Here is a 24378-nt window from a genome sequence, read left to right as displayed (position 1 = left end):
GATGACCAAGCGTGCCTTGCTCTAAGCCCTCAGCTTTGTGGTAATAGGGATACCTTGAAGTTCAGGCTTGTGAAACTACCTATCCCTGCAAAGCTACCTATGTGGGCTTTGCATTCTGTAACAGAAAGTGGAGGAGGGTTATTTAACATATAGCTACTTGCAGTGCACATCTCCATGCTACAGTCACCTCATTTCCCTAGTTAATAAATACAGGTAATCTGTAATGTTCAAAAAATAATGCAGTAAATAAAAGAGTATTTTAATCCCTTTTTTATTCTTCTTAATACTTCTTTCTCCTGACTGTCCTCCAAAACAGGATACAAGGCCAGATGGACCCTTGGTCTCACCAGGAGCTGTTCTCTAATATCAAAAGGTACGACTGCTTTGGAGGAACGAAACATTTAAATGTGTTTATTTTCCTTCAGTTTAACTTAAATTCCGATTCAGACAGGGACCCCACTCCAATTATAGCACGAAGATTCCTGAGCTCAAGTATACCAGCAGCCCTTAGCGAAGCCCACAGGTTTGGCACAGTGACCTCACTGACCCAGCGTCTCTGGTAGAAGAGGCTTAAGAACCTGGAAGGGAAGGCTGATACCATCCACAAACAACAGAATTGAGTCCTGCTCTGACTCCTGCTTCTCAGCTGCATCCCACCTTGCAGGCCTGGCCCTTTTTCCTCACAGCAAGAGACTGGTGCGCCCAGAAGCGATCTGCCTGGGCTGCTAATGTACTTAGTGACAGATATGCTACTGAGTGCACACACGTATGCTGATGACTGTTTCTGGCCTTTGGAAATAGTTCAGGCACTGAAAAACAAGGTACGTTAAAGTAAAGGAACATTACTTGATAGCAAGGTGCTTAATTAATTAGGCTGGGAGGATATCGCTGCTAATCTAATCTATCATTTTCTGTGCGTTTCCTCCTAAGCATCTGTTTGCTTGGCATCCTGAAAATCCTAGCAGTTGCAAGGGAAGAATTAAGGGTTAATCGCAAGGGAAGAATTAGCGAAGCAACTTGATTGATTAAATTGATTTAACATTGAATTGTGTAAGCGTTACCTTGCAGGGGGTTGTGTAATGATCAGAGGTTCTAAAGGAGAAATATTAAACATAACATACGATGTCAACATTTACAGATGCAATCTGTATTATCCACAGTCTGCAGGCTAACCTTTTTCTCTGCTGAGAGCCGATGCCACACTGAATTTGCAGATTGATTTCTGTGGATCAGCTATCCCCATTGTGTACCTCTGTTGTGACTTGCCCTACTTAAAAGTTTGCTGCCTCCTCCAATTGTGATGTTACATTTATGGATAAATGCTCTTCTGTACAGCCTTCTGCAGGCAACGCTGTACCACATGCAATTAACTCTCTAAAGTCCCAACTGTGAAAACAGTGAAAGAAAACACTAATACACTCTGTTGCTTTAGTAAGCTCTAATGAGTCATGCCGGGAAAAAGAAAAGATTTTACACAAGTTACTTAGTATGCTGCTATTTAAACGTACCAGCAGTAGGCTTGTATAAATTTAAAAACCTACATCAAACGGCTAAAAAAATAGGTATCAAATGGAAAGTTAAATACCTGGAATGCAAATGTGAAAGACAACTTCCAAGAGACTTTTGTACCATCGTCTCTACAAAGCCCCCACAAACCATAGTGGAAATCTTTAACATCCTTCTACATGTGCACTGAGGCACGTGCTCGTGCACAAGTGTTTGCTTTGGAAGGAGTACTGAAAAAATACATAGCAGACAAAACGACCAGACTGTGCAGCTGAGTTTATGGCATCTCCACACACATCCATAACAATTAGGGAAAGTTCACGTCATTAACTGCTTCTAGCATCTCTCTATTAAGGAAAATCGGTCTTGCTTTCTCGTAAGGTGATTCCCTACAGGACGTGTGGCTGTCCTTGCAGACTGACTTTGCTAAGTGATAAGGATGTTGACGTGTGTATGTGCGTATTGTTTTGTTTTTACTTTGTCTTTGCAGCCTGGACAGCTACGGGGTCCTTCAGGTTGTGCTCCCACGGCAGTTTCCCACATAACCATTGCAGCATGCAGTAGCCAAGGATTTCAAGGTCACCTCGTCTGGACGGGGCTAAAACAGAATGTGGGGGGGGGGAGAAAAAAAGGTGAAGGAGAAAAAAGATAAAGAATAAGAACCTCTTCTTAGAAATAGAAAAGACTTTGAGCGAAGTACTGTAGATGAAATATGAAAAAGCCAAATGGGCAAAGTGTTTTGTTTGTTCAGCTGCATTAGACCTAAAACACCCAGGCTTTTGGCCACAGTCCACAGACAGGCAGTGACTTGTTACTGCTGAAGTAAGGGTCACTTTCCTCACCTCCTCCAACTTCATCCTTCCTCAGTCTGGCCTGTCACATGGACTTGATCCCCATGGCCTCTGACATGATCCAGACAGCCCATAACTGAGTACCAACACTTTCTCAAAGAGCCAAGCAGTAAAACAAAGAAATAAATGTCTGCTGCTAAATTGCTAACACATGTTGCAGGAAGTCCATGGGGTCCACATTGGTCATGCAGGGACCCTGTGAGCGCAGACTAAACACTGATGGCCTTTCCTGTTCTCCTACAGAGCTTCTGGTGCTCGGAAGATATGGCAAAACTGCCATCTAGTGTACATTTGCACACCCAAGTGGTCTGCAAGTGCCATCAACAGTTCGTGTAGAGGAGAGCCATGGCTCAGGCTAACACACTACTTGCTGCTTATCAAGTCCTGTGTAAATTTCCCACCACTGTTTCCACAAAGGAAATTATTTCAGGAAGAATTTACTCTCATCCTGCACAACCCAAACGGATCTACTAACTACAGAATGTAAACACAGTAGATATAATTCAGTCCAAAACTAAACCTGTCCCCAGGTATCTCCCATGCAGAAAAACAGGTAACTGAAGGTAATCAATAGATTGACTTTTCCAAGGGGAAATAGCAGCATAACCCATTTGCTGTTGCTTATTGCTAGCCAAAGAAAACTAAGTTCAAGAAAACTGAACAAGCAGGAATTGTTGCTCTATGTATTTGTGCACATTTACAGCCTATAGTTTGCCAAGACAAGACAACAAAGTGGAACCTGCAAAACCTGTTAATCAAGATTAAAGACAGATGCAGAAGTTCAATTTATGCTTTTCCAAAATGAGTTTGAACCTAGCACGAATGAAAGAAGATTTCAGATTTGTTTGATGCATCTTGTCTGGAGTACAGAGTGGAAGTTGAGCACGGTGCTGCTAATCCTGTTGTAAACAGATGTCATATTTTATGGGCCTTCATTAAATTCCAGAAAGTCACTCTGCAAACTTATCTTTTAATTTAAAAAGTCATCTGCTAAAAGCTACGATGCCAACACATCATAACTGTTTCTTGTTACCGTGCTCACATTATTGTAAAAGCAGAAGATAACTTCTTATGTGTTCTCTATCTTAACTGCTATTAGACTATGGGTTATTAAAGGCTCTTCAATCTAACACAACACTACGCTGTCCCTCGGGGGTCGTTTATTTTCTACACTAAATTCAACAGTGTCCTAATGCAAGACTTGGCTCTCGTATTAAAATAAAAACACAATCTCTACCACTTGCTGTTCTGTAGTGATTTCTTCTGCCATAAATCTCCTGTTAACCGTGGAACAATTCCATTCATACACATGTGTTCACAACTCCTTTTTCCATTATGGCAATTCCAGATTATAACCATATAAACCTTCCCACTGCAGATCCTCTAGTCTTCACACAACGCTTCTCTGGCCCCTGCTCGTGTAACACAGGCGACATAAAGTGGCCTTTAGTGAAAAAAAACATCAGAATTACAACAGGACACTTTTTTCCACATGAGGAACTAATTGATACCAATCTGTAAACAACGCTAAGTCAGTGAGATTTCAGGAGCTAACCTAAGATTAGTGGTCTTCAGACTAAACGCTCCCTGGTGAACGTAGCTTGCTGTGCTCAGCTACCTGCTGCTCACACTTGGATCTTTCAGCCTTTCCCAGACTGGCACTACAGCAAAGCCAGCACTGACAGGAGATGGGCGCAGGGAAGACCTTCATGCATTCCTAAAGCCACAGCAGACAGCTGGAAAGGAAAACAGGCCCACGTAACTGAGCCGCACATCACTAGAAGTAGGAGGGGAAATGTTTGACAGGGAGATGGTAAATCCCCACATCACTTTATCTCTCAGGTCACTGCAAGTGTTACTGCTAAAAGACTTCTACATGTGTTTTTCATAGAGCCACGTGAAAATGTCAACATGTGACTACTTGCCTGGTCAGCTAGTTCTTTCTCTCTGCTCCCTTCTCAGCTCAGCACCAGAGATGCTAACTTCCTCAAATTTGACATCGTTTTGATCCCAGTAAAAAACATATTCAAGTAACTAATCTGAAATGAGTTATGATGATCTACGATCAATGGAATAATTAGATTTTCACCCAAATAAAGCACTAATAAAAAAATATTAACTATAAGCTTACTTGAAAAGTAAATTTGCTACCGAACTGGGGATTAAACAAATTCTTGACAAACATCAGCCCAGAAGTCAATCCAGCTTCATTTTAAATGTGATTGCCAGGCAGAAACACAACAATTCTGCTTGATAAGTTGTCACTGTTGCAGATATATATATTCAAAGCAATACTTACATTGAATTCTCTTATTTTTCTGTAGACTACAAATTCATAATTCTTTCTCCTTTCTGAATAGATATTTGATTTCTTTTTCTTCTATTAACCAGGATTTTCTCTTACTATTTTAGTCTCATGTGAAATGCTATCTAATGAGAATGTGTTGGCAGTATTTTATTTCACCGTATTTTTATAGTTTAGCTTTTTTATTTGAAGATTTAAGGCCCGATTCTGTCCTCACTTCTGCCAAATAAATCAGGACTAACTCCACTGAAGTTAGTGAATTAACAGCCATGTCAGTGAAATCAGAGTCAGGCCACAAGAAGTTTTATATGCACTACAAACATATACTCAACTTGCAGCCATAGGGTTGAACAATAACTCAGAATAAAGTAACTGAAGCAATTCACCCTGAGAAGGAAATATACCATGCATCTTTGTATACTGGATTTGGCAGCTGAGCCCTAATATAAATTCAGATATCTATTTCAAAATAGAACATGCACGATACCACACTGAGCTCTCGATGCCACACTACTTCTGAGAAACTCATCTTCAAACCATGTGAAAACGGGAGTTTTCCTCTATGGCCCTTATTCAGCTAACTTTCTCAGGCCTTTGGTAAGAATCCGGGAGGCTAATGAGCAATAAATGAAATGTTTTTCTATTATTTTTAATTAGCACTGTTGCATTACAATTTTGCCACTAGCTTTTCTTTAAATTGGAAGCTTTTCATAACAAAGATCATTTTAGCTGCTCATCCTGTGTCTACGTGAACTGGAACCTCCCATTCTCATTGGCATCACAGCCATATTAAATCCCAAACAAATATAACTCATACCACAGCCATTAATCCCAAAGTCCATAAAGAAAAGGAAAGTTAACACGACTATGGAGAAATATTATTATGGTAGAAATGTATCATTACTGTATTTTAATAAGTGAAATAAAAGTGGGTTTTTTTTGTTTTGTTCTGTTCTTTAAGTTGAGCGAAAAATCGAACGGATGGCTACAGGAAACAGGATAGGTAAACACAGCTAAGCCAAAAAGTGAAATGAATCGCAGTGCTTGCAGGCCATCTACACAGAGTTAGCCAGCCTCGGGCAGGACAGCTGCCAGCAGGGGCTGGGGCAGTCTCTGCTTCCCACGTGCCTGGTTCTGCACAGTTAATTTGGTGCTTTGCAGAAACAGTCGCTGATAATTACCACAAAGCAAAACAGATCCAGTGCAAACACTGTGTTGCTACAATTGGAACCTCTTCCAGATGACTCAACCTGGGCAATGGCAATAAGCAACTCATCCTATGCCAGCTCTGGTCTCCAAACTCGAATCCCACAGCTATGCAGTTGTAGGGCTGAGAGGCACGGAACGCAGGCACGGCAGGGACTCCCAGCACTCGGCTCACCACAGGTGGGTGAAGTGGCAACATCAGCCCCAGTGCTGAGGGCTCACATCCTCCCAAAGGCACGGCCACAGCTGGCCAGCTGCCTCCACAAGCCACTGGATGCAACCTCTGCACAGAGGCCACATCACTCACCTCAGGAGCCACAAAAGCAGCGACACTGCTGTTCTGTCCTGCCACGCCTGAGCGCACTGACAGCTAGCAGGTCCTGCGGGCCAGATATTCCCAAACTGTGATCCTCGTAGACAGCGAGGGAATACAAACCAGGATTGGTGAGATGGGATGTGCTGAAGTGTCCTGACTTGGTGGTGGGGGGGGAAATTTAAGTAACAGAAAGGTAGGGGGACTGGATTGCAAATATGTCTACAGCAGAAGAGGGAGCAGAAGATAAAGCAAGGGAAGTTCACAATGAGCTCTGAGTGGGAGATAAAACGGTGGTGGCAAGAGATACAGGTGCCAGGTTGGAAGTGAAAGGTCCTGGATTGCAGCAAGCAGAACACATGGAAACAAGAAGCTTTACTCCTCTGTAAAAATAAATTAAAAAACCACATAGACAAAGGGCTGACAAGCAGTTGTGAGAGTCACTAGCTGTTTAAATTCCTGGTGTAAAGCATGAGAAACCAAAATTAAAGAAAACCTCTAATTCCAAGCCACACTCATCAGCTGTGCTGGAAAATGGTGATGTTCAACATCTTCTTTTTGCCACTTCTGACTGTCCTGGCAGGACAGAATAAGCTCACGGAGGTGGTTTTAAAAACCTATTCAATCTTCCTTCTTCTCCTTCTAAAGCCTGACTCTGCCTGTGCTTACCGTGACCTTCTGCTCCCTCTTCTACTGTGGACACATTTCCAATCCAATATTCAGAAACTAAAACATCATTTTATTTATTTCACGCTGCAAAGTTCCACCTATTTTTTATCAGTTATATTTTCTTTTCATTCTTAGATTTACAGTCCTGCACAGTCTTTGGGAGGCACGCACCAAAGTGCAGCAAATCAATAATTCATGTTACTGACAAAAAATGCAGTCCCTCTGACTCCTTACTATACATGGACAGATGCCAGATAAACCTCTTGATCCAAAGCCATTTAGAGCTGAAGTTCTCTAGAAGCCATGCAGGCTCAGAAGGAATTTTTTTCCAGGCGCAGGTGTTTATATTCCTGCACATCCCTCCTCACAAAATGAACCCTGCAGATATTCAAGTCAACCCTTGCATGTAACAGAAAAGGGAAAATGGACAAGCACCAAGCTATGTTTTTAATATCAAACAGCAACAGTCTGTCAGATCCACGGGGAAAACAAGAACAAGAACTGCAGAGCTGTCTCTACAATCAGCCCAACACTGCGTGCCCTGTACAAACACTGCATGTGAACATCAGGATGGACTGTGAGGAGCCAGGCTGCAGTAACCCAGTGGGAAGGGTAAAAAGAGCTGGCTAAAATGTGGCACCAAGGGGAGCCCAGCACAGGACTAACAAAGCAGCCTTTACTGAGGCAAACTCCATCAGATGCTCTGCTTAGCCTTACTGCTGTCTTTCAGGTGCAGGGATCAGTCCTGCAGGGGTGCTGGTAGTCACTGCTCAATGAGATGGCAAAACCACCATGCAACATTGGTTAAAAGGGAGAGTTACCTCGAAATCCACGGCAAAAAACACAAGCTGGAGGGAATTCAGCAGAGATGGTTCAGAGTCTTGCGCTCATCAACGACAGCAAATTAAAACTGGTCTTATGCACTCAATGCACAGGACTGGAGTGTTTAAAAAAAAACTCAATATGTTAAGCGCAGTATATCTCCAGAGAAATTAGGTATTGACTGCATGCCTCAGTGAGTAGAAAATCTACAAAAATCCATAAGAGGCATTGATCTAAATATTACATTTTAACACTATATAACAGTTTTTAAAATGTACATTGGGTACAGATATAATTCTCTTTAATTATCAATCAACAATGTAATACAGTTTATATAGAATGGTCATTAAAAATGAATACAATGCACACTTGGGTGCTATGCTAAAATTAACAGTGCAGTTGTGCAATATGGAATTTGCATCACAGTAAAAAGGAGGTTCATTTAACAAACCCAGTACAACAGTGCCACGTCCAGCACTGCTTATTGGCCATACACCATTTGCAAAGAGATCCAGACACCAACTTCAGAGAGCTGGTCTTGTGGGTAGGATTCTGTGGCAAAAAGCCACAGCAGTGGCCCTGGATTGACTGAGGATGAACTCCAGGAAAAACACAGCTGCAGCTGTGGTGAATACCTGCAAACATCCAACAAGTTCAGAAACCTCAGAGGGCACATGAGAGCCAGTCTGCAGGGCCAGAATCTCAGAACCACAGGGACTGGAGGGGACCTCTAGACATCATCAAGTCCAACCCTCTGCCAAAGCAGGCTCCCTAGACCAGGTTGCACAGGTTGGCGTCCACACAGTGGACACTGAACATCTGAACTGTGTAATTCTCCCAAAAACTAAAACCAGCATGAAGAGCCAAGAAACAAGCAGGGCAGCTCCTCCCTGCCATTCCCAGCTCACAAGAATTCCCCTCGTGTTCCAGGACGAAGCCACTAACAGCTCATGCTGGCACACGCTAAGTCAGCTTGCTTGAAGGTGCAATTCACATCTGCTCCTAGAATGGCACATCCAACTCCACCCTTACCAGAGGCTACCGGACAAACATGGACCAACAGTGCTGCTCAAAAGGGAAACTTTCTGGAGCTTGATGGACTGCATAACTTCCACCAGTGATGAGCTCCACAACAAGCCTGGGGAATAAATAGGCAAGCAGCTGGGTTAATCTCTCAATTCAGCTAGGGAAACACCAGTTTTGATTTAAATTAGTAGGAAGTGGATGCATTTGATTGACTTTATGCAAGAAGGTTATCAGCTTCAAGCATTGCCAAGAGGCACTTTTGAAAGCAACAAATTCATAATTTTGTTTTAAGTTTCAGCATGCAACTCGAATCACTGCATATATTCAGGTAGCTACTTTATGAATAAAACCAGAGCAAGTCAAAATGTTCTCATTTGCGTACCTCAATACAGCAACTGGTACTTATTTAGAGGGTTTAAGGTTTGAAAATACATTTATCAGAAAATGCCCTCTGGAAAGGATCTCATTTATATAAAATAACATTTTTAAAAATGAACTACATTCTGAGAGCACTCAGGTAAAATTCCATGCTGAAAATTTGGGTAAGACCAGAACTAAGGCTGCCTATGCAGCTGTAATTTGGCAACAGTACTTTAAACACTTTTCAGAAGAGCACCCCCTCTCACTTGGTGCTTAAGACTGTGCTTGAGAGACTCAATCATATGTCAGGAGTAAAGGAGATTGCTGAGAAAAGCCCTTTGCAAAGCTGTTGGAGGCCTTTAGCTTCTCAAAAGATCTCTGCAAATCTGAAGCTCACAACAAGATATGAGATGAGCGAAACCAGTCATTGTATTCTGCCATCTGGATCTGTGGAATCTTTGGCAGAAGTCGCTGCAGACGCCTGTTTTCCCTGGGATGCTGAGAGACCTGCTGCATACAAGAAACTGGTGACTCGACCTTAATGGATTCAGGCTGTTACAAAGTCAGAGCTGAGACATTCAGAATGAACAGTTTGGATTCTTTGCAGCACACCAGATATCATGTTCTGCAGCCTTTTCTAGCAGAAGCAACTGAAAAAACTGCAGACTTTCTGTTCACAGCTATTATGAAGTATAAATTTTATAAGTGCAAGATAGGAGAAGCAGCCCTTCAATCCACCTTTCTGAATATTCTGTTCTCTAGAGTCTGCCAGCTTTCACCAGTTCCAGCGTGGCTTCAGCTACTTGAGAAAGCAATCTAACCCACAAGCTTGCTAAACACAAGAACTTGCAGTTGAATGCGGACACGCTTTGCCACACATTTCCATTAAAATTCCCTTTTCCTTTCTAATAAAGGCAATTACCAATCTTCTAAACAAGCAATCAACGACAGGCACTGCTCTACCAGACCAGGTAGCTGCTACAACTACTCAACTGAGCCCCACATACTCACAGTGCCCACATAAAATACAAGTACACAGACATACCTCTCAGGATCAGAAACAAGTCAGAGTCAAACCTCCAGAAAATGCACTGGGCAAGTTAGAAGAGGCTGAAACAGCTGGTCATCTTCCTCACCAAATACTTTTTAGAAGGTGAAATTGTGCCATCCCTTTAGCGGCAAATACTTGACAGTCTTATTTCATTTTTCCTAATGACCAGAGTTAAACGATTGCAGGCTTTAACAGTGCCGGCAAATTATCAAGACCCTCTACATTACATGGTCAATGGCCCTTTTAATAGAAAAAGCAATAATACACAGTTGTTTGTGCCAACTAAAACTCGTTAGAAAGTATTAGTTTAAGGTAACAGTCCAGCAGCTATTAACGAGCAGGAATTTCAGCAGTTACCACTTGTGACGTTATGATTGGAGCAAAACTGACAACAGAAAACCATTCCTATTGTCTTAGAAGACCTTGGGAGTGCAAAGGGGGAGTAAAGGAAGAAAAGTTTAACAAACACGCTGTTTTGTAGCAAGAGTCAAAGTTTTTCAATAATCACCATTTTTTCACTAGCATAACATTAGAATTGACTTTTTGTCTTGCTGACATAGCAACTAAGAAAGTTGTGTTGCATTGACCATATTGATTGTGAACAACGCAGCCATCAGAGGGACTCTGCACCATATATTTTCAATATTGACCTCCCATTCCCTTTTCCATGGCTCTATGGGTCTGCTATTGGATTTGGACTGCGGTGTAATAAACAGCTAAGGTTTAATTAATGGTAAATGAATACAAGACATAGGTTATGACTTTAACTAATTAGGGAATTGTTGAATTAAGTCTGCCTTGGAATGCAAGGCAGTACAATCAATATCCAATAAAAGGACTATGTATGTAATTTACCTGCAAATGTGTTTCCAATACCATCAAAGTGAGTTTAAATAAGTAAGATATATGAAAGGCTACTGGAAAAAGATTTCAAAAAGTTAACACTTTATGGCTTCAGAAAAGGTTTTTCTCCTTGCAGAAGGAGAAATATCTTGAAATACCCTCTTACAACACAGATGGTGACACTCAGCCACAGCTCTCCCTAAAGGACAGCGCAAACTTTAAACATTTTTCCTTGACAATGCAACATTAACAAACACTGCCTCTGTCTCTACAGAGTGCAGCAATACAAACCAGCACTCCCAGCACGAACTAATTAAGCTTAATGGCGGGCTTTTCTTAGGGCGCCTCAGTCCCCCTTCCTGTACCACACGTGCAGCAGCCTTTCAGTTTAAACTGTGCTGCCCCCTCCCCACCAGCACTGAAGAAGTGCTTGCAGGTGCAAGAGGTCACCACACAAGGGTCTGATCAACCCCAAGCAATCCCCACAACCACTGGGATTGCATACGTCGGCTCTCACAGCCTGATTACTCATTCTGTAATCACTTCCCTGAAATACAAAAAAGAAACCTACCTACTCCCTTGTGGGCATCTATGCTGGTAAACTCTATTGTCCCATTATGGCCCTTCCTAGGATTTTCCTGATACTGTTTGTGGTTCCCATTGGGACAATATCTGTAGGAAAGTCCATAATCTGCAAGATAAACCTGGAAGACATGAACAGACAAATGAATAATGCTTTTGTCCTTTGAAAGTATAACCTTTATAATTAAGTCTTAAGAAACTGATAGATTAAGGACAGCCTTAGATCTAAATTTTATTAAACCAAATGGTGCCTCAGGATAAAATATGTACAACTGGGGGCTATAACAGCTGCCCTCCCCATTTAAATCCTTCTACTGCTACAGTCTTTATCTTATACCAGATTCGAGCAGAATTTCAGTCTTTTTATCTTGTTCCTCAGCTCTCTCCTCTCCAGGTGGGCATCTAGACCCCAGAAACTGCAATATGTCTTTTACGCATCCTCACATTGCTTGTGGGACCCCTTTCTCCCCTTACTTAAAACACTCCCCTGTTCAAACTCTCCATCAGCTGAGACTGCACAGCTTCATCACGTGCCAAGTGGCAGCAGCTCCCCCAGCACACTGAACTCCAGTGTCAGCAGGGGCCACAGCTGATGGAGTGCAGGGCACCTCACCACAGGCTCATCTTCTTGGATGCCACTGCCAGCAACTTAATGATCTCAATGGTTATTTGAACAGAACGTGTACAATAAAACAAAGCAAAACAAAACAGTATCCCCCACATCCCAGAAAGCCAACTTCGTAAATCATTCCTGAGTTCAAACTAATGTTTAAAAAGACACAAATTTCACTCTAAGTTACTCTGAAGTAAATCCATGGAGTGAAATCAATGCTCCTGTGCTGCCTGTCAAGACAGCCCCCAACACATCACCTGGTACCATTTCTCTCTAAGCACAGTGCATGGAGTACAGCATCCGTGTCACTTCTGCCACTTACACAGAGGACAAGTTCACTCCATGAAGTTCACATTAATACTTTCTACCCTCCAACAACGGAGCATTTAATACATGCATGTGGTCAATTACCACAACACAGCAAAAAAGCAGCTGGACCTTAATCACAACACATCCACCCCATAATATCCCAAAGATTATTTTCTCAATTTGTCGTCTGCACATGCTCACCTGGCACTTTCCTCTCTCCCACTGACCTGTTGTCACATTAGAGAACTGCTTTTATTTGTGTTTTTTTTTTTTAAAAAACAAGTATCTAAGGACAGTACTTTCACAAAAAATAAAATAGAACAAAGCTACAGGTTGCCATTATACTGCCAGTGGAACTAAACTGTGGTGCTGAAGCCGAATCATCTAGCAGCATTTTTGCTAAATTATATTACAAAGAAAACCTTTTTCTTACTGTAACCTTAGTTTTGTTTCCTCTTCAGCTAAAAAAAAAAACAGTCTAAAATAAACTCTTCCAGAACTCACTTTTAATTTAATTACATCACTTCTGGTAGAGGAAAAACAAACAAACAAAAAACCCTCAAGAAAACTTAGTGCATCATTTTGCAGCACATGCTGTTGAATTACTGATTCCTGTTTGTGCTCCAGGCAGCTTCAAATCCTGGGATGGCTGGTCTCTTGGTTTTAGTGTTTCTGCTGCAGGATCTGTGCTTATTTGGAGCGTGTAAGCTGGGATGCAGCACTGGCTTCCTGCAGGGTGATGGCTTTTAAGATTACCAATGATGTTTTTCACCTGACAGACTACACAAACTGTGATACAAGATTAAAGACTGTAGGCACGTTCAGAAAATCTGGGACGAGGCATAAACTTTGTTGGGTTCACTGATTTGATTTTCTCCTACGTTCATTCTCCTGATGCTCTGGTACCTAATTGAGCTCACAGTCCATATGAGAGAACTAATTCAAAGTTCTGTAATACCGAGTTTTGAGAGTCTTCTGCATCCTTGGTGGGCTGGGAAGGAAAGCAGGCTAGAAGGTATATGCTTCCCCAGATAAGTGGTAGGTTTTGGATTTGGCTTGATTACAGACTGCCTATACAGCTGGACCAAGTACAGTAAGAAGAAATCCAAAGGGGACTTGAACCTTTAAAAAAAAAAATCAGACTATATCTTAAATTCAAATGAGATTTTAGCCATTAGAAGAAAACAATCAAGGACAAGCATCTCCAACAGCTCTTTGCTTCTACTTGAGTTGGGACTGATCGACAACATGCTAGACCTTTTCAAGAGGCAGCCCAGCCTTGGACTTTCAGATATCTTAACAGCAGGACATCCGTAAGGGCAGCCACCAGTTCTTACCAGTCAAACTTGAACTTTGTAAAGAAGTTGATGCCTCTCATCCACAATAACTACATACTCTTTGATCTAGTATTAAGTATTGCTTGCAACATTTTAAGTTGCTTAAAATACCATCAGTATTACTATCAGTAAAGCAATTTTAAAGTTACAGCAGAAAAAAAAAACACAACTAAGGAGTAGCTTTAGGTTACCCTAACTTGACTGAAGGAGGCAACACACAGAAACCCAGAAGCAATGACTTCTTAAGGCCACTCAGATGCAATGGTTGTGAGCACACCACTTAGCTCCAAAGTTGGCCACATCTGTCACTGCTCAGCCCATTTCTTCTGGCAGAGCCATTTACCATTTCTACAGCTCTCACACCACATCTTTTCCATAATCACAGAGCTGATGGCAGCTTCTCAACAGAAAGCCTTTCGGCCACCTGCAAACTGAGTCCCCTTAGCACCAGCAAGGCACTGTTACAACCTTGTCACAACTATTATTAGAATGTCTACATTATTTTAAATTACCATTAATTTCATTTCATCAATTCTCATTACAGCCCCTTCATCATTAAAAAGATATATAGTTCTTTATAGCTGCTTTTCACTTTTTGATAATGTACCACAGCACGCCCTTCTAACTTTGCTCAGAACATGGTGGGTAAGGATAGCTGAGTAATTCGTAGGGGTTTATTTGCTTTGTTTTATTATTTTAAAAAGAGTACAGGAAGGGGGAAAGGAAGATGAGTGTTACAGAATATTGAGAAATATTAAGTCAGTGTTAGCATGTTTTCCAAAAATCAAACATATTTAATCTGCAAACTACAGGGACAGCAAACAAACCAAGAATAAGAAAACGTGCAGAATAAGATACGTAAGGCACTGCAAGCAAGAAATATCAAGGATGATGAAGGTGCAAGTGCTGTAAGCCTACAACAGCTGGTTTAGCTGCATCATGCTATATATTCCTCCTTCCCCCACACTTCTTTTAACCCCGCTGATTCTTCTCAGGGTTCTTGTTTCTTTTTAAAATTGTAATTAAAATGTAAAGTGCTAAATAGCTACTAAGGATAAAATTCTTACAACTTGTACATGTTATATCATATAGCTGCACTGGCTGGGGAAGCTGTAAGTGTGACACCTTGGATTCCTCGGGTATATTCTCTCTCCTGAAGCACATAGAACAGGAACTTCATCACTGAACAGATCACAACATAGAGATTTTCCCTTTCCAATTCATTTTCAGTGGTTCCACTAAGTTTATGTGAGGCACTGTAAATAATTAAGCAAACATCTACTAATATGAGGCAGGTTGCCAATGGAAATACAGCTGTCAGCTTCCTTTGGACAGTATACTACACAAGACATGCTAAAATAGATCTTGGGATCAGAGTCCATTTGGGGATGATAAGTTTTAAGTACAGTGATTAGTACAGAAACAGCATATTTTACAAAACAAAAGCCAATAAAGGCAAAAAGAGGAATACATAAAGAAGAGAGGGAAATAAATCATCTGCAGGAGGGATTTCAGGCCACTTCCAACATGTTTCAGCATCAAATTTCTACATTCAGGGTCTAAAAGGCTCATCCACATGAAGAGGACAGTTTGCAGTGAGAGACAGGCTCATTGCTCATATATACAGAATGGAATGAGGCGCCAGAAAAAAAATGAAGGACAAGATGGGAAGCTAGAGACATGCACACTTAAGAAATTAGGAGTAACCGTATTGGCAAAGTAGTAACACTATTGTTAAAACATAAATGAAATGCTGCATCGCACAGTTTTAATGCTTTATTAAACGCCTGAATTTTGCCAAGCTGTAGCAGGTAAAGATGAGAGAACATATTGGCTGGAACTGCATTTATTACATTTATTAGCTTTATACACAAGGAAGAAAAAGGCAAGCATCAAGTAGACTAAGAGGACTGAGACTATTAGAGGGAAATAACACCGAAGTAGAAAACCCAAAGAAAAGAACAGTTATATCACAAGTTTTGTAGAAGCTAAAGCATAAACAACTGTACGATAAAATGCTACTTGACTATATACATTCCTTCTGAACACTGAGAATAAGTGTCAACAGTGCCTCTATCTTTCTAAATATGTTTGAAATATATCTCACACTCAGAGAGCATCAAGCTCATCACAATGCTGAAATTGTGCTTAAACCAATCCTTGCTTTTACTTCACTTCTCAAACCCTACTGAAGATCAGCCCCCTTTGCAGACTCATTCAGCTACAGAAAGAATCAATGACATTTTATGAGATTTGCAGGCAAAATCTTAAGCCATTTATGGGGTCCTAATCTAGCTTCTTTGCTCTCCTTTTCTTCTGTAACAGTGTGCTTTTGTTCTTTCTTGGTTTGTTTGTTTGCTTTTGTTTGGTTTTTATAGCCAAGAGGAGGAACAGGAACAAATCCTAGTGCTGGAATCAACTGAAGTCCAAGACATTGGCCATAACTACGAAAGTAAATTGAACCAATGTGAGCATGCATCTTAGCCAGCATCCATGTGTTAAAGACATTTTCTGTATGACATCTCTGTGTACCGTATCCTTCCTAAAACACACAAAGGAGAACAGAGAAGAATTTCATTTTTCTCCATTCACCTGCTCTTAAGCAGATCTGTCAAGCAGGTCTGAAGTGCAGAAGTCACAGTGATTCATCACACAATGAAAAACAACTTAAAGCTGGAATTATTTTCATGCATGTTTTCCCATATGACCAACGCACACACTTTACATCTTTGTACTTTTCTACTGAAAGCTGGTCTTAAAGTTAATATTCTCAAATGTTTCTTCATTCTCCTTTTTCATTTTCAATTCAGACCATTGATGATTTATGTCCAAATTTTATTCTTTAACTATGATGCCTACGAAAAACTTAAAACCTAAGTCAAAATAGATGCAAATCCAATTTTAAAGCCTGCAGCTTAAAAATCCAAACACGTGGCTTCTGGTACAGTCTTGAGAGTCTGCAACAGTGCAGCATGTCTGCCCATACACTGCATGGAAAAAAAATGCTACAAGAAACCTTTTGAAGAGAGAGTCCACCAAACCTCATTTCACTCATACAAACTCCACTGTTGAGCTTTTCTCTGGCACCCATTTCTCTCTTTGAACAGCATTACTGTTTAAATGAGTTCAGTGGATTCAAATTCCTCTTCTAGGGTCTACATCAGTAACACTTACTGTTTTATCATACAGTTACTACCCTTCAAGACAATTGTGACACTCCCCACAATACTGAGACAGTGCTTCACTTGTGTAATTTACAGGTCTGATCACTTCAAGTTTGCTTTCAGGCCTCTCTCAAATTCATGGGCTGTGTACTTCCCTCAGTACATCACTGCTGTTCTGCCAGTCATCATGCTGGGTCCATGTTCAGAAACATATTGACTAGAGAATTGATCTTTTGACCTGTAACTCACTGAATGGCCTCGCTCCCTTTTACTGAATAGATCTGCAGCTAGCTGCTCTTTGAGGTCAGTTGATTTCTGATCTTCTAACCATATCTAAACATCATTTGGAGGTCATAGAGTGACAGGACCTTTACTTTATTTGTTTCTCTGTCTTGCCATGGAAGGTAAAGGATAGCAGTATAGATTTCACGTTATTTCAAGAAGGGACTGATATTTATTGGCAGCAGTGTAAGCCTACTAGGCTAATTTATAGACGAGACAGCATACGAGCAGAAAGTTTAACACAGAGAAATGATCTTTTCTGGAACTGCAGGACATCAGTGGCAACTTTGGACACAATAGTACACATCAACAACCACAAAATAACAAACAAATGCAAAGCTCAGTATAAATTTTAAATAAATAGCTTTTTTGTGTAGAGATCTGCCTCTTCACCAAAACAATATAAAAAAAAACCTGAAAAGTATTTCTATATAGAGATTTATGGATCCCAGTTAAAAACCAGAGCTTCTATAATTAAAATTACACTTCAATTTTCTTTTCTATTAAAATCCTAAATCCTAGGGAGTAATAACTCTCTAACATAGAATACATAGCAAAAACTTACCACATAAACTGTGAAGTCAGTCAGCTTTGTCATGCTACTCCCTGGAGCCAGAGCTCTCCCAGCTTATCTGCTCCTGAGTTTGATTCTGCCATTGGCTAGATGCTCCTGTTCCCTAAATGTGAAACTATCTTGACCACTCTAACTCTCAATTCCATTGCTTTTATAAACACAACAAGGCAATCTAGCCACCCACCACTTTTACAGAGGAAGCAGACAGAGCAAAACATGCTCGCAGACATTTTGTGGTAATAATAGTGTTTGAGGAACTGAAGTGCGTAAGGTTGATGCAAGATCACCAAACTAAAATACAGCATCTCTGACAACCATCTGGAGGACACGGGACAGATTATTCCACACTGCTGTCACAATGAGTCAGTGGTGGGGCCTCACAGAGCTTCCAAAATACTGCTGCAATAAAACCATAAGATATTCATCAGCCCAGCAGCGTGCTGTAAAGATTGTCCAAACATCATGAACCTCACAATAGGAACAGGACATCTGAACACAGGAAGAAGCAACTTTCATACCGAAATTACATCCAAATTACAGGTATGTGAATGTGGCCAAGAGGTAACAAATGCAATATCATGTGTGCAAGTATACATGCACCATGCTGAATGCTCAAGTCTGCGTGAAGATACTGTCCAGTACTGAGCCTGCCTACATGTAGAGTGCCAGGAAAAACTAATGAAGTACAGAAGGCAGACAGCACAGCAAAATAACCAGTCTCAGGGGAAGGTGCACTGAATTCCATGACATCTTCTAATGCTAAAACTTCTGCTGTAATGTTGCTAAGATTATTCCAACAAGCCACAGAGCATACATGTTTTAAGATACAGGCAAGCACATCTGAGAAATCTGGTTTTGTTTGACCAAAATCTGCCCTAATTGAGAAAAGTGCCCTGTGTAAGTTAAATATAGTAAATGTTACCTTAAAATACATCTCTAATGACCACCACATGTACACACACACACCCACGTTACAATTTCAGGCTCTGTTAATGTGATTCCAAGTCCAGCACGGAGCAGTTATCATGGTTTCAGTGAAACCTGTAGGCCCATGGCACTTGCAGAACTGTGGGGACCTTTGACTAGGGAGTTTAAGTTCAACCTCACTCTTATTTAGCAATATCTGAACAGCTCTGAGCTTTCTGAAGCAAATAGAAACACAATTCACATCTTACCAAGGCAAACAAGTATTAGAAATCCTTTCCTCCTAACTTTGTGATTTATCTGTTTTGCAGAATCATTTCAGTGGAAAACACATTTTACCAAAACAAAATTTGAAACGATATCTTTGCAGTAGCTTACACTTTGTACACTTTGTACACTTTGAGCTAGGAGCTACTTCAGCTGAAATATCTATTTTCTGTATTTAGTAAACTATCTTTTCACTCAAAATTATTTTCAATCCATCAGTGAACGCACTACTCACAAAAACTAAATATTGGTAACATAATCTTCATGCAGACAACCTGAAAAATAAAGCTTTATTGTGGGGTGATCTTCTAAGTCAACAGCACCAGATCACAGTCAGCCACACGCCTTAAAATTTTATGATTACTGTCAACGGACACTTCCAAAATGATTTCAGTGTGAAAAACAGCAGCATTTTGTTGTCATAAAAATACACAACAGTCAGGACAAAAAAAAGTCATTTGAGTTATGTTAATGGAATTGGGTAGCAGATCGTTCTGTTTCTAAATAGCCTTCTTTCCAGATTCAGCAGGCTGGTAAATGTCATAAACTGAGATTATTCACTGGCTGCTACCAGTGCCTAAAAACGTGGCTGCTTCATAAGTCTTCATACTTCTTATACTATGTATTCTAGAAAGCTGAAAAGATAATTTTGAATCTACCATTTAACTTGAAACTTGTAAGAAAGCAGATACAATTTAATGGCTCAACCTTTAATGGCAATGAGCTGTTTCACAATATCTGTTTTTTCATCACTGCATTAGGGAAAGAAAAAAAAAAAGGACAACTATTGCTTACAGTTAACTATACTTTAGTGAAGTTAGAGTTTTTTTTCCCCATGTTCAGTAAAAAAAGAATACTCTAATTGTATTAAGAAAAAAAGACATGGTAGGATCATAAAGAATGTGACAGGACCAAAAGTCTTGTTTCACAATGTTTTATCAAAACACTTCAATGTCAAGGCTAACTTGAGGGTATTACAGACTTATTTAGAGACTTTAACCCTACTCTCCTCCCATATCCACTACAACAAGTGGAACAAGACTCAGAGGCATAGAATCGCCATTCACAAGAATATTAGAAAGCTAGAACATCCCACGAGTTGGGCCATATCCTTAAATCCTACTACTATACTTAAACCAGCATAACCTAGAACCACAGTCAGCTCCTCTAACTTACTCAGTTGATCAGTTTACCTGCCCCTTACCACTATCCCAGTCAGCAGAGCACCAAGAATCTGAACAAAACTCACTGCTCTCTTTCTCAAACCTAAAGCTCTAGAGTCACTGCTGGATTTGTCATGTGAGGATGTGAATATTCATGCCCCAACTTCTGCTAATACGTAGGCTGTTAACAAAGAATATACTTAGAAAGCTATTGAACATTTAAACTTCATTATAACAGTGTAGATAAGTAAACATTCTTACCTCACGTGAATTGGTGTAGCCCAACAGCAGATTTGCTGCTTTAATGTCAGCGTGAACATACTCATTTTCATGTATATATTCCAAAGTATCCAGCTATGAAGGGATTTAAAACAAAACAGAAAGCATCATCTCCACTCCACCCTCAACTCTACCAGCAAATATGTCACACATACATAGTGAAGCCAAGGGCTACACAGACTGAGGTGACTGTTTTTAGTTAGAGGACTGCTCACTGTGTCCACAGGGTCCAAAGGTCTACCTTGCCATGAGTATCCCTGTCTAACTGCCATGAGAATACCAGGTCACAAAGCAAAAAGAAAAAGCACTTAAACTCTGGAAGAACATCAGGAGAGCACACAATCAGGCCTGAAAGTCTGTAATATGTTTGATTATGACAATTATTACATGGCCTGCATCTCAAATCACCATCCCCTTCTCATTATCATCTTTCTTCAGCTCTTTACTGACACGCAACAGCTCTAACTGATACTTTAAAAACATGTGTGCACTTGGCAAATCATAAGAGGGCAATCTTGGCTGTTGAGGAGTGTAAAAATAGCCAAAGAGTGCTCAAAGTTTATCAATGATACAACTGTAAGAGCCCTTCACCTCATGTTATTTTTGTTTTAGGTTAGAAGTAAACTTTGCAGGCTTCCAGTCTAAAGCCCTGCTTCAAGCAGTGGCAATGTAAGTTAGGCCAGGTTGTACTGTCAAGTTTTAGAAGTCTCCCATGATGGGTGTTGTCCAACCTCTGGGATACACGCTCTAGAGCAACTCTATTCTTTCTGCAAAAACTTTTCCTTAAGATCCAATTAGAATTCCTCTTCTTTCAAGTTACAACCATTGCCTCTGCTCCACTTGCTGTGCACTTCTATGCAGTAATAGCAGTCATTAACAAGTTAAAGCACAGATGAGCACATAATACAACATTCTGTTAGAACACACCAGTTTTGAACTGGTCTTTGGAACTGGTGTTTGCACACCAGCCTTATCCTGCCTGTACTACCAGTGGAGTCGTGCAGTTCAGCAAACACAAATTTTCGCATTCAGGCATGCAATTGTGAACACTGACATATGGACATCTAATACAAAACCCTTCAAACTCTGAAAGAGAAAAAAAAAAAATCAATACATGTTAAAGCACAAGAATGGGCTTACACAGCTCAGTCTAGACACACTTTTTGAAGCGTATGGTCTGTTTCCACCTGTTAAAAAAGGTGTGGTTTGAGCTTCCCAACATTCAATCCACAGATCTTACACTCCATGCTAACTGTATTTTTAAAAGAATGAAAAAATTAAGGAAATGCACACCACTTACATACATTTAATTTCTAAACTCAACAGCTACCTACATTAACTTCATCATTTCAGGAAGATGATTTTATTAGTTGGATTCAGCAATTTGAGGCACAGCAATTTCCCTTCTCTGTATACATACCATTCGTGCCCCAAGTTGCAGAACAGTCTCCTTCTTAAATCTGCTTCCACAGTCTTGAAAGATTCTTTGAAGGTCTTCCCCCAGTCTCTCCATGACCATGAATCTATAGCTGTGCAGAAATCCACAAAAGGGAGAATACCTTAGAGACAAGACGGCACATCTGTGGCAGCTCCACTTTGTTGAAAAGTGATCTTCAGTCAATTTCAGGCTCAATTTCAATTCATCTTATTACCTTTTTCCCTTGTGCTCAGCCAAGCCTGATCCCCAAAACACTGGGATTCCTAAGCATCTTATTTTTTTGAGATTCATCCATTTTCTTACTGAAATAGTAATAAAGAAAATATAAAACTGGGTTAAAGGTACCTAGAGAATATTCAGACTTTCATTTCTTTTTTGGCTATGGAGCCAAAACTGAGAATAAACAATGAAACAAGTATGACTTATTTTGCAGTTACTGTAGCAAACGAGATCACAGCTTTATCCTGAAGTTCTGTGCATTCTCCCAGACAGGAAGTATTTGTTTTTGTAGCAACATGGCAATTTGTCCCCTTCAAAGGCAGACAAACAACGATCAGTAGCTGTCAAAGTCTTTGGAAGCACTACTTCACTTCATACAGTGCTTCAAAAAGTGCTTATGCCTATCAGTGGTTTCACTCATCGGATGTCTTTAGGACAGTTCCCACAAATACATCCAATGCCAAAGTGTCTGTGGAATCAAGTGCCTTGATTTCTACTAAAGCCTGTGATGACTACACAAGTTCCTAACTTTGTACATGGGAATAGTAACTAGCAGAATTACAGCTGCAAATGGGTCAGTGAAGTACTGCTGTTCTAAGGCTGACAGCTCCCTGGGGCCATACACTGTTGTGCACTTTCTAACACATTTGTCACACTTCTGTTTTCTCTTCCAATCAGAAAGAACAAAGATAACATTGAAATAAAGAAACTTACAGCAAAATAAAATTATCACTGCAGCAGGCAAAATCAGTTTAGTGTATGTGAAGTGAATTGACTGTCATGCTCCAAAGCATCAGTTCTTACCAGACAAATGAAAACAAAATTATTCTTCAACTGAATCAGAATTCAATGCTTTTCGTTTTCTTAATTTGTTGATCTATTACTTACTTTGCTCTTGTTTTGCAGCCCGTTGGTAAAATTTCAGTTCAGAAAATAAGGGGCCATTTTCAAGATACTCCTATTTAGAAATAAACAAACAGTACAATAAAATACCTCAAGAAGACAACAGATTGTAATCAAAGGTCCTAGAGAAATTCAAAGAGACTTAAAATCACTTTTTCCACCTCCCACATAGCATGCTATCTGACATGCAGGTTTAATAAGTAGTTATTTGGCAATGCACTTTCATACAACACAGATTCTTTCAGGAATTAAGATATTATTTTAGGAAATCCTATCGATTGGACACGTTTCAATTCATAGCTTGATTTTCCTTACCTAACTATTCAGGGCAGCAATCAAGAAAGAATCAAGTCAAGGAAATACCATGTGTTGTGGGAACACCAAGTACATCCTTTAGCAGGGAAAGTATATCAAGATGTTAAAAAATAAAACAAAACATATAAAATAAAAACTAAAAACATCACCACAAGCATGCAACATGCACTGACTGCTGACAATAAGGATAGATAATTAAGAGAAAGCTCTGCATACAAGTTAACAACTTAGAAATGAGATCTAAACATTACCACTTTAATTACATGCGTTGCATCATCTTCTACTGGAACATGAATATGAGGGGAAGCTGCAAAATGAGAAAGAAAGGATCAAGCTGCGTGAAATAAAGTGGCAAAGAGCAAGCTAAGATTAACTAAGGTGATCAGAAAAACACATGACAAAGATACCCAACATTCTATCTGAATTACTACTTTTAAAGGTCAAAGATTTGCAAATTTAAAAATAAACAACAAATCAACAAAGTAGTGTAAAAGTTTAATCAACAAGCACAGAAGCAATTTTAACCCACGTTTTCAGAGCTGTCTCCTTCAGTGCTAACTAAGGAGTAAGCAGGACATCCCCACTGCACGTTTTCACCACAATGAGGTATTCCATTATAACAGACTACCAGTCAATTGGATAACCTCTGTATTTGGTTCCTGTCAATCCACTGTCGTGACAAAGACACCACTTAGAAGTTATGACCTACATTATGCCTCTAGACAAGATTGTCGGCTTTCCTCTAACCCAAATTACTCCGGCCTCAGAACCTCGATTTCTATTTTGACATTATTTAGACACTGGCCTAAGTTAGCAATAGCACAGCCATCACCTGTCTAAAAGTGGAGATGAGGGATTGTGCCTCAGTACAATCAGAAATTTCAAAACAATAATTGACCACATGTGCCAATTACAGCCCAGGAGACAGAACCTTTCTGCACAGACAATGTGATTCTATTTAATTCTGACCCTGAGAGAACTATCAGCTCTCTCTGATAGTACTGAAGCTACAGAGAGCTATACTGGGATTAAAATTTAATGAGACTAAATCATCTTT

At 40.2% G+C, this 24378-nt stretch overlaps 1 protein-coding gene across 8 annotated transcripts in view; it reads right to left on the bottom strand.

Annotated features, from left to right (window-relative positions):
• VRK2 (VRK serine/threonine kinase 2) overlaps positions 1–24378 on the bottom strand; it is a 45625-nt gene that overhangs the window by 10550 nt on the left and 10697 nt on the right. For all 8 annotated transcript variants that reach the window (XM_048935015.1, XM_048935018.1, XM_048935017.1 and 5 more), the window contains 7 exons: positions 23573–23628; positions 22992–23061; positions 22099–22186; positions 21867–21975; positions 20429–20521; positions 11524–11656; positions 1984–2104 (listed from right to left, as the gene is read on the bottom strand). In XM_048935015.1, coding sequence (XP_048790972.1) covers positions 1984–2104; positions 11524–11656; positions 20429–20521; positions 21867–21975; positions 22099–22186; positions 22992–23061; positions 23573–23628 — 670 coding nt within the window. The remainder of the gene's footprint in view (positions 1–1983; positions 2105–11523; positions 11657–20428; positions 20522–21866; positions 21976–22098; positions 22187–22991; positions 23062–23572; positions 23629–24378) is intronic.

The sequence above is a fragment of the Lagopus muta genome, chromosome 2 (assembly GCF_023343835.1).
Source record: "Lagopus muta isolate bLagMut1 chromosome 2, bLagMut1 primary, whole genome shotgun sequence".
Taxonomy (NCBI): domain Eukaryota; kingdom Metazoa; phylum Chordata; class Aves; order Galliformes; family Phasianidae; genus Lagopus; species Lagopus muta.
This window is presented reverse-complemented; position numbering and strand designations above follow the sequence as displayed.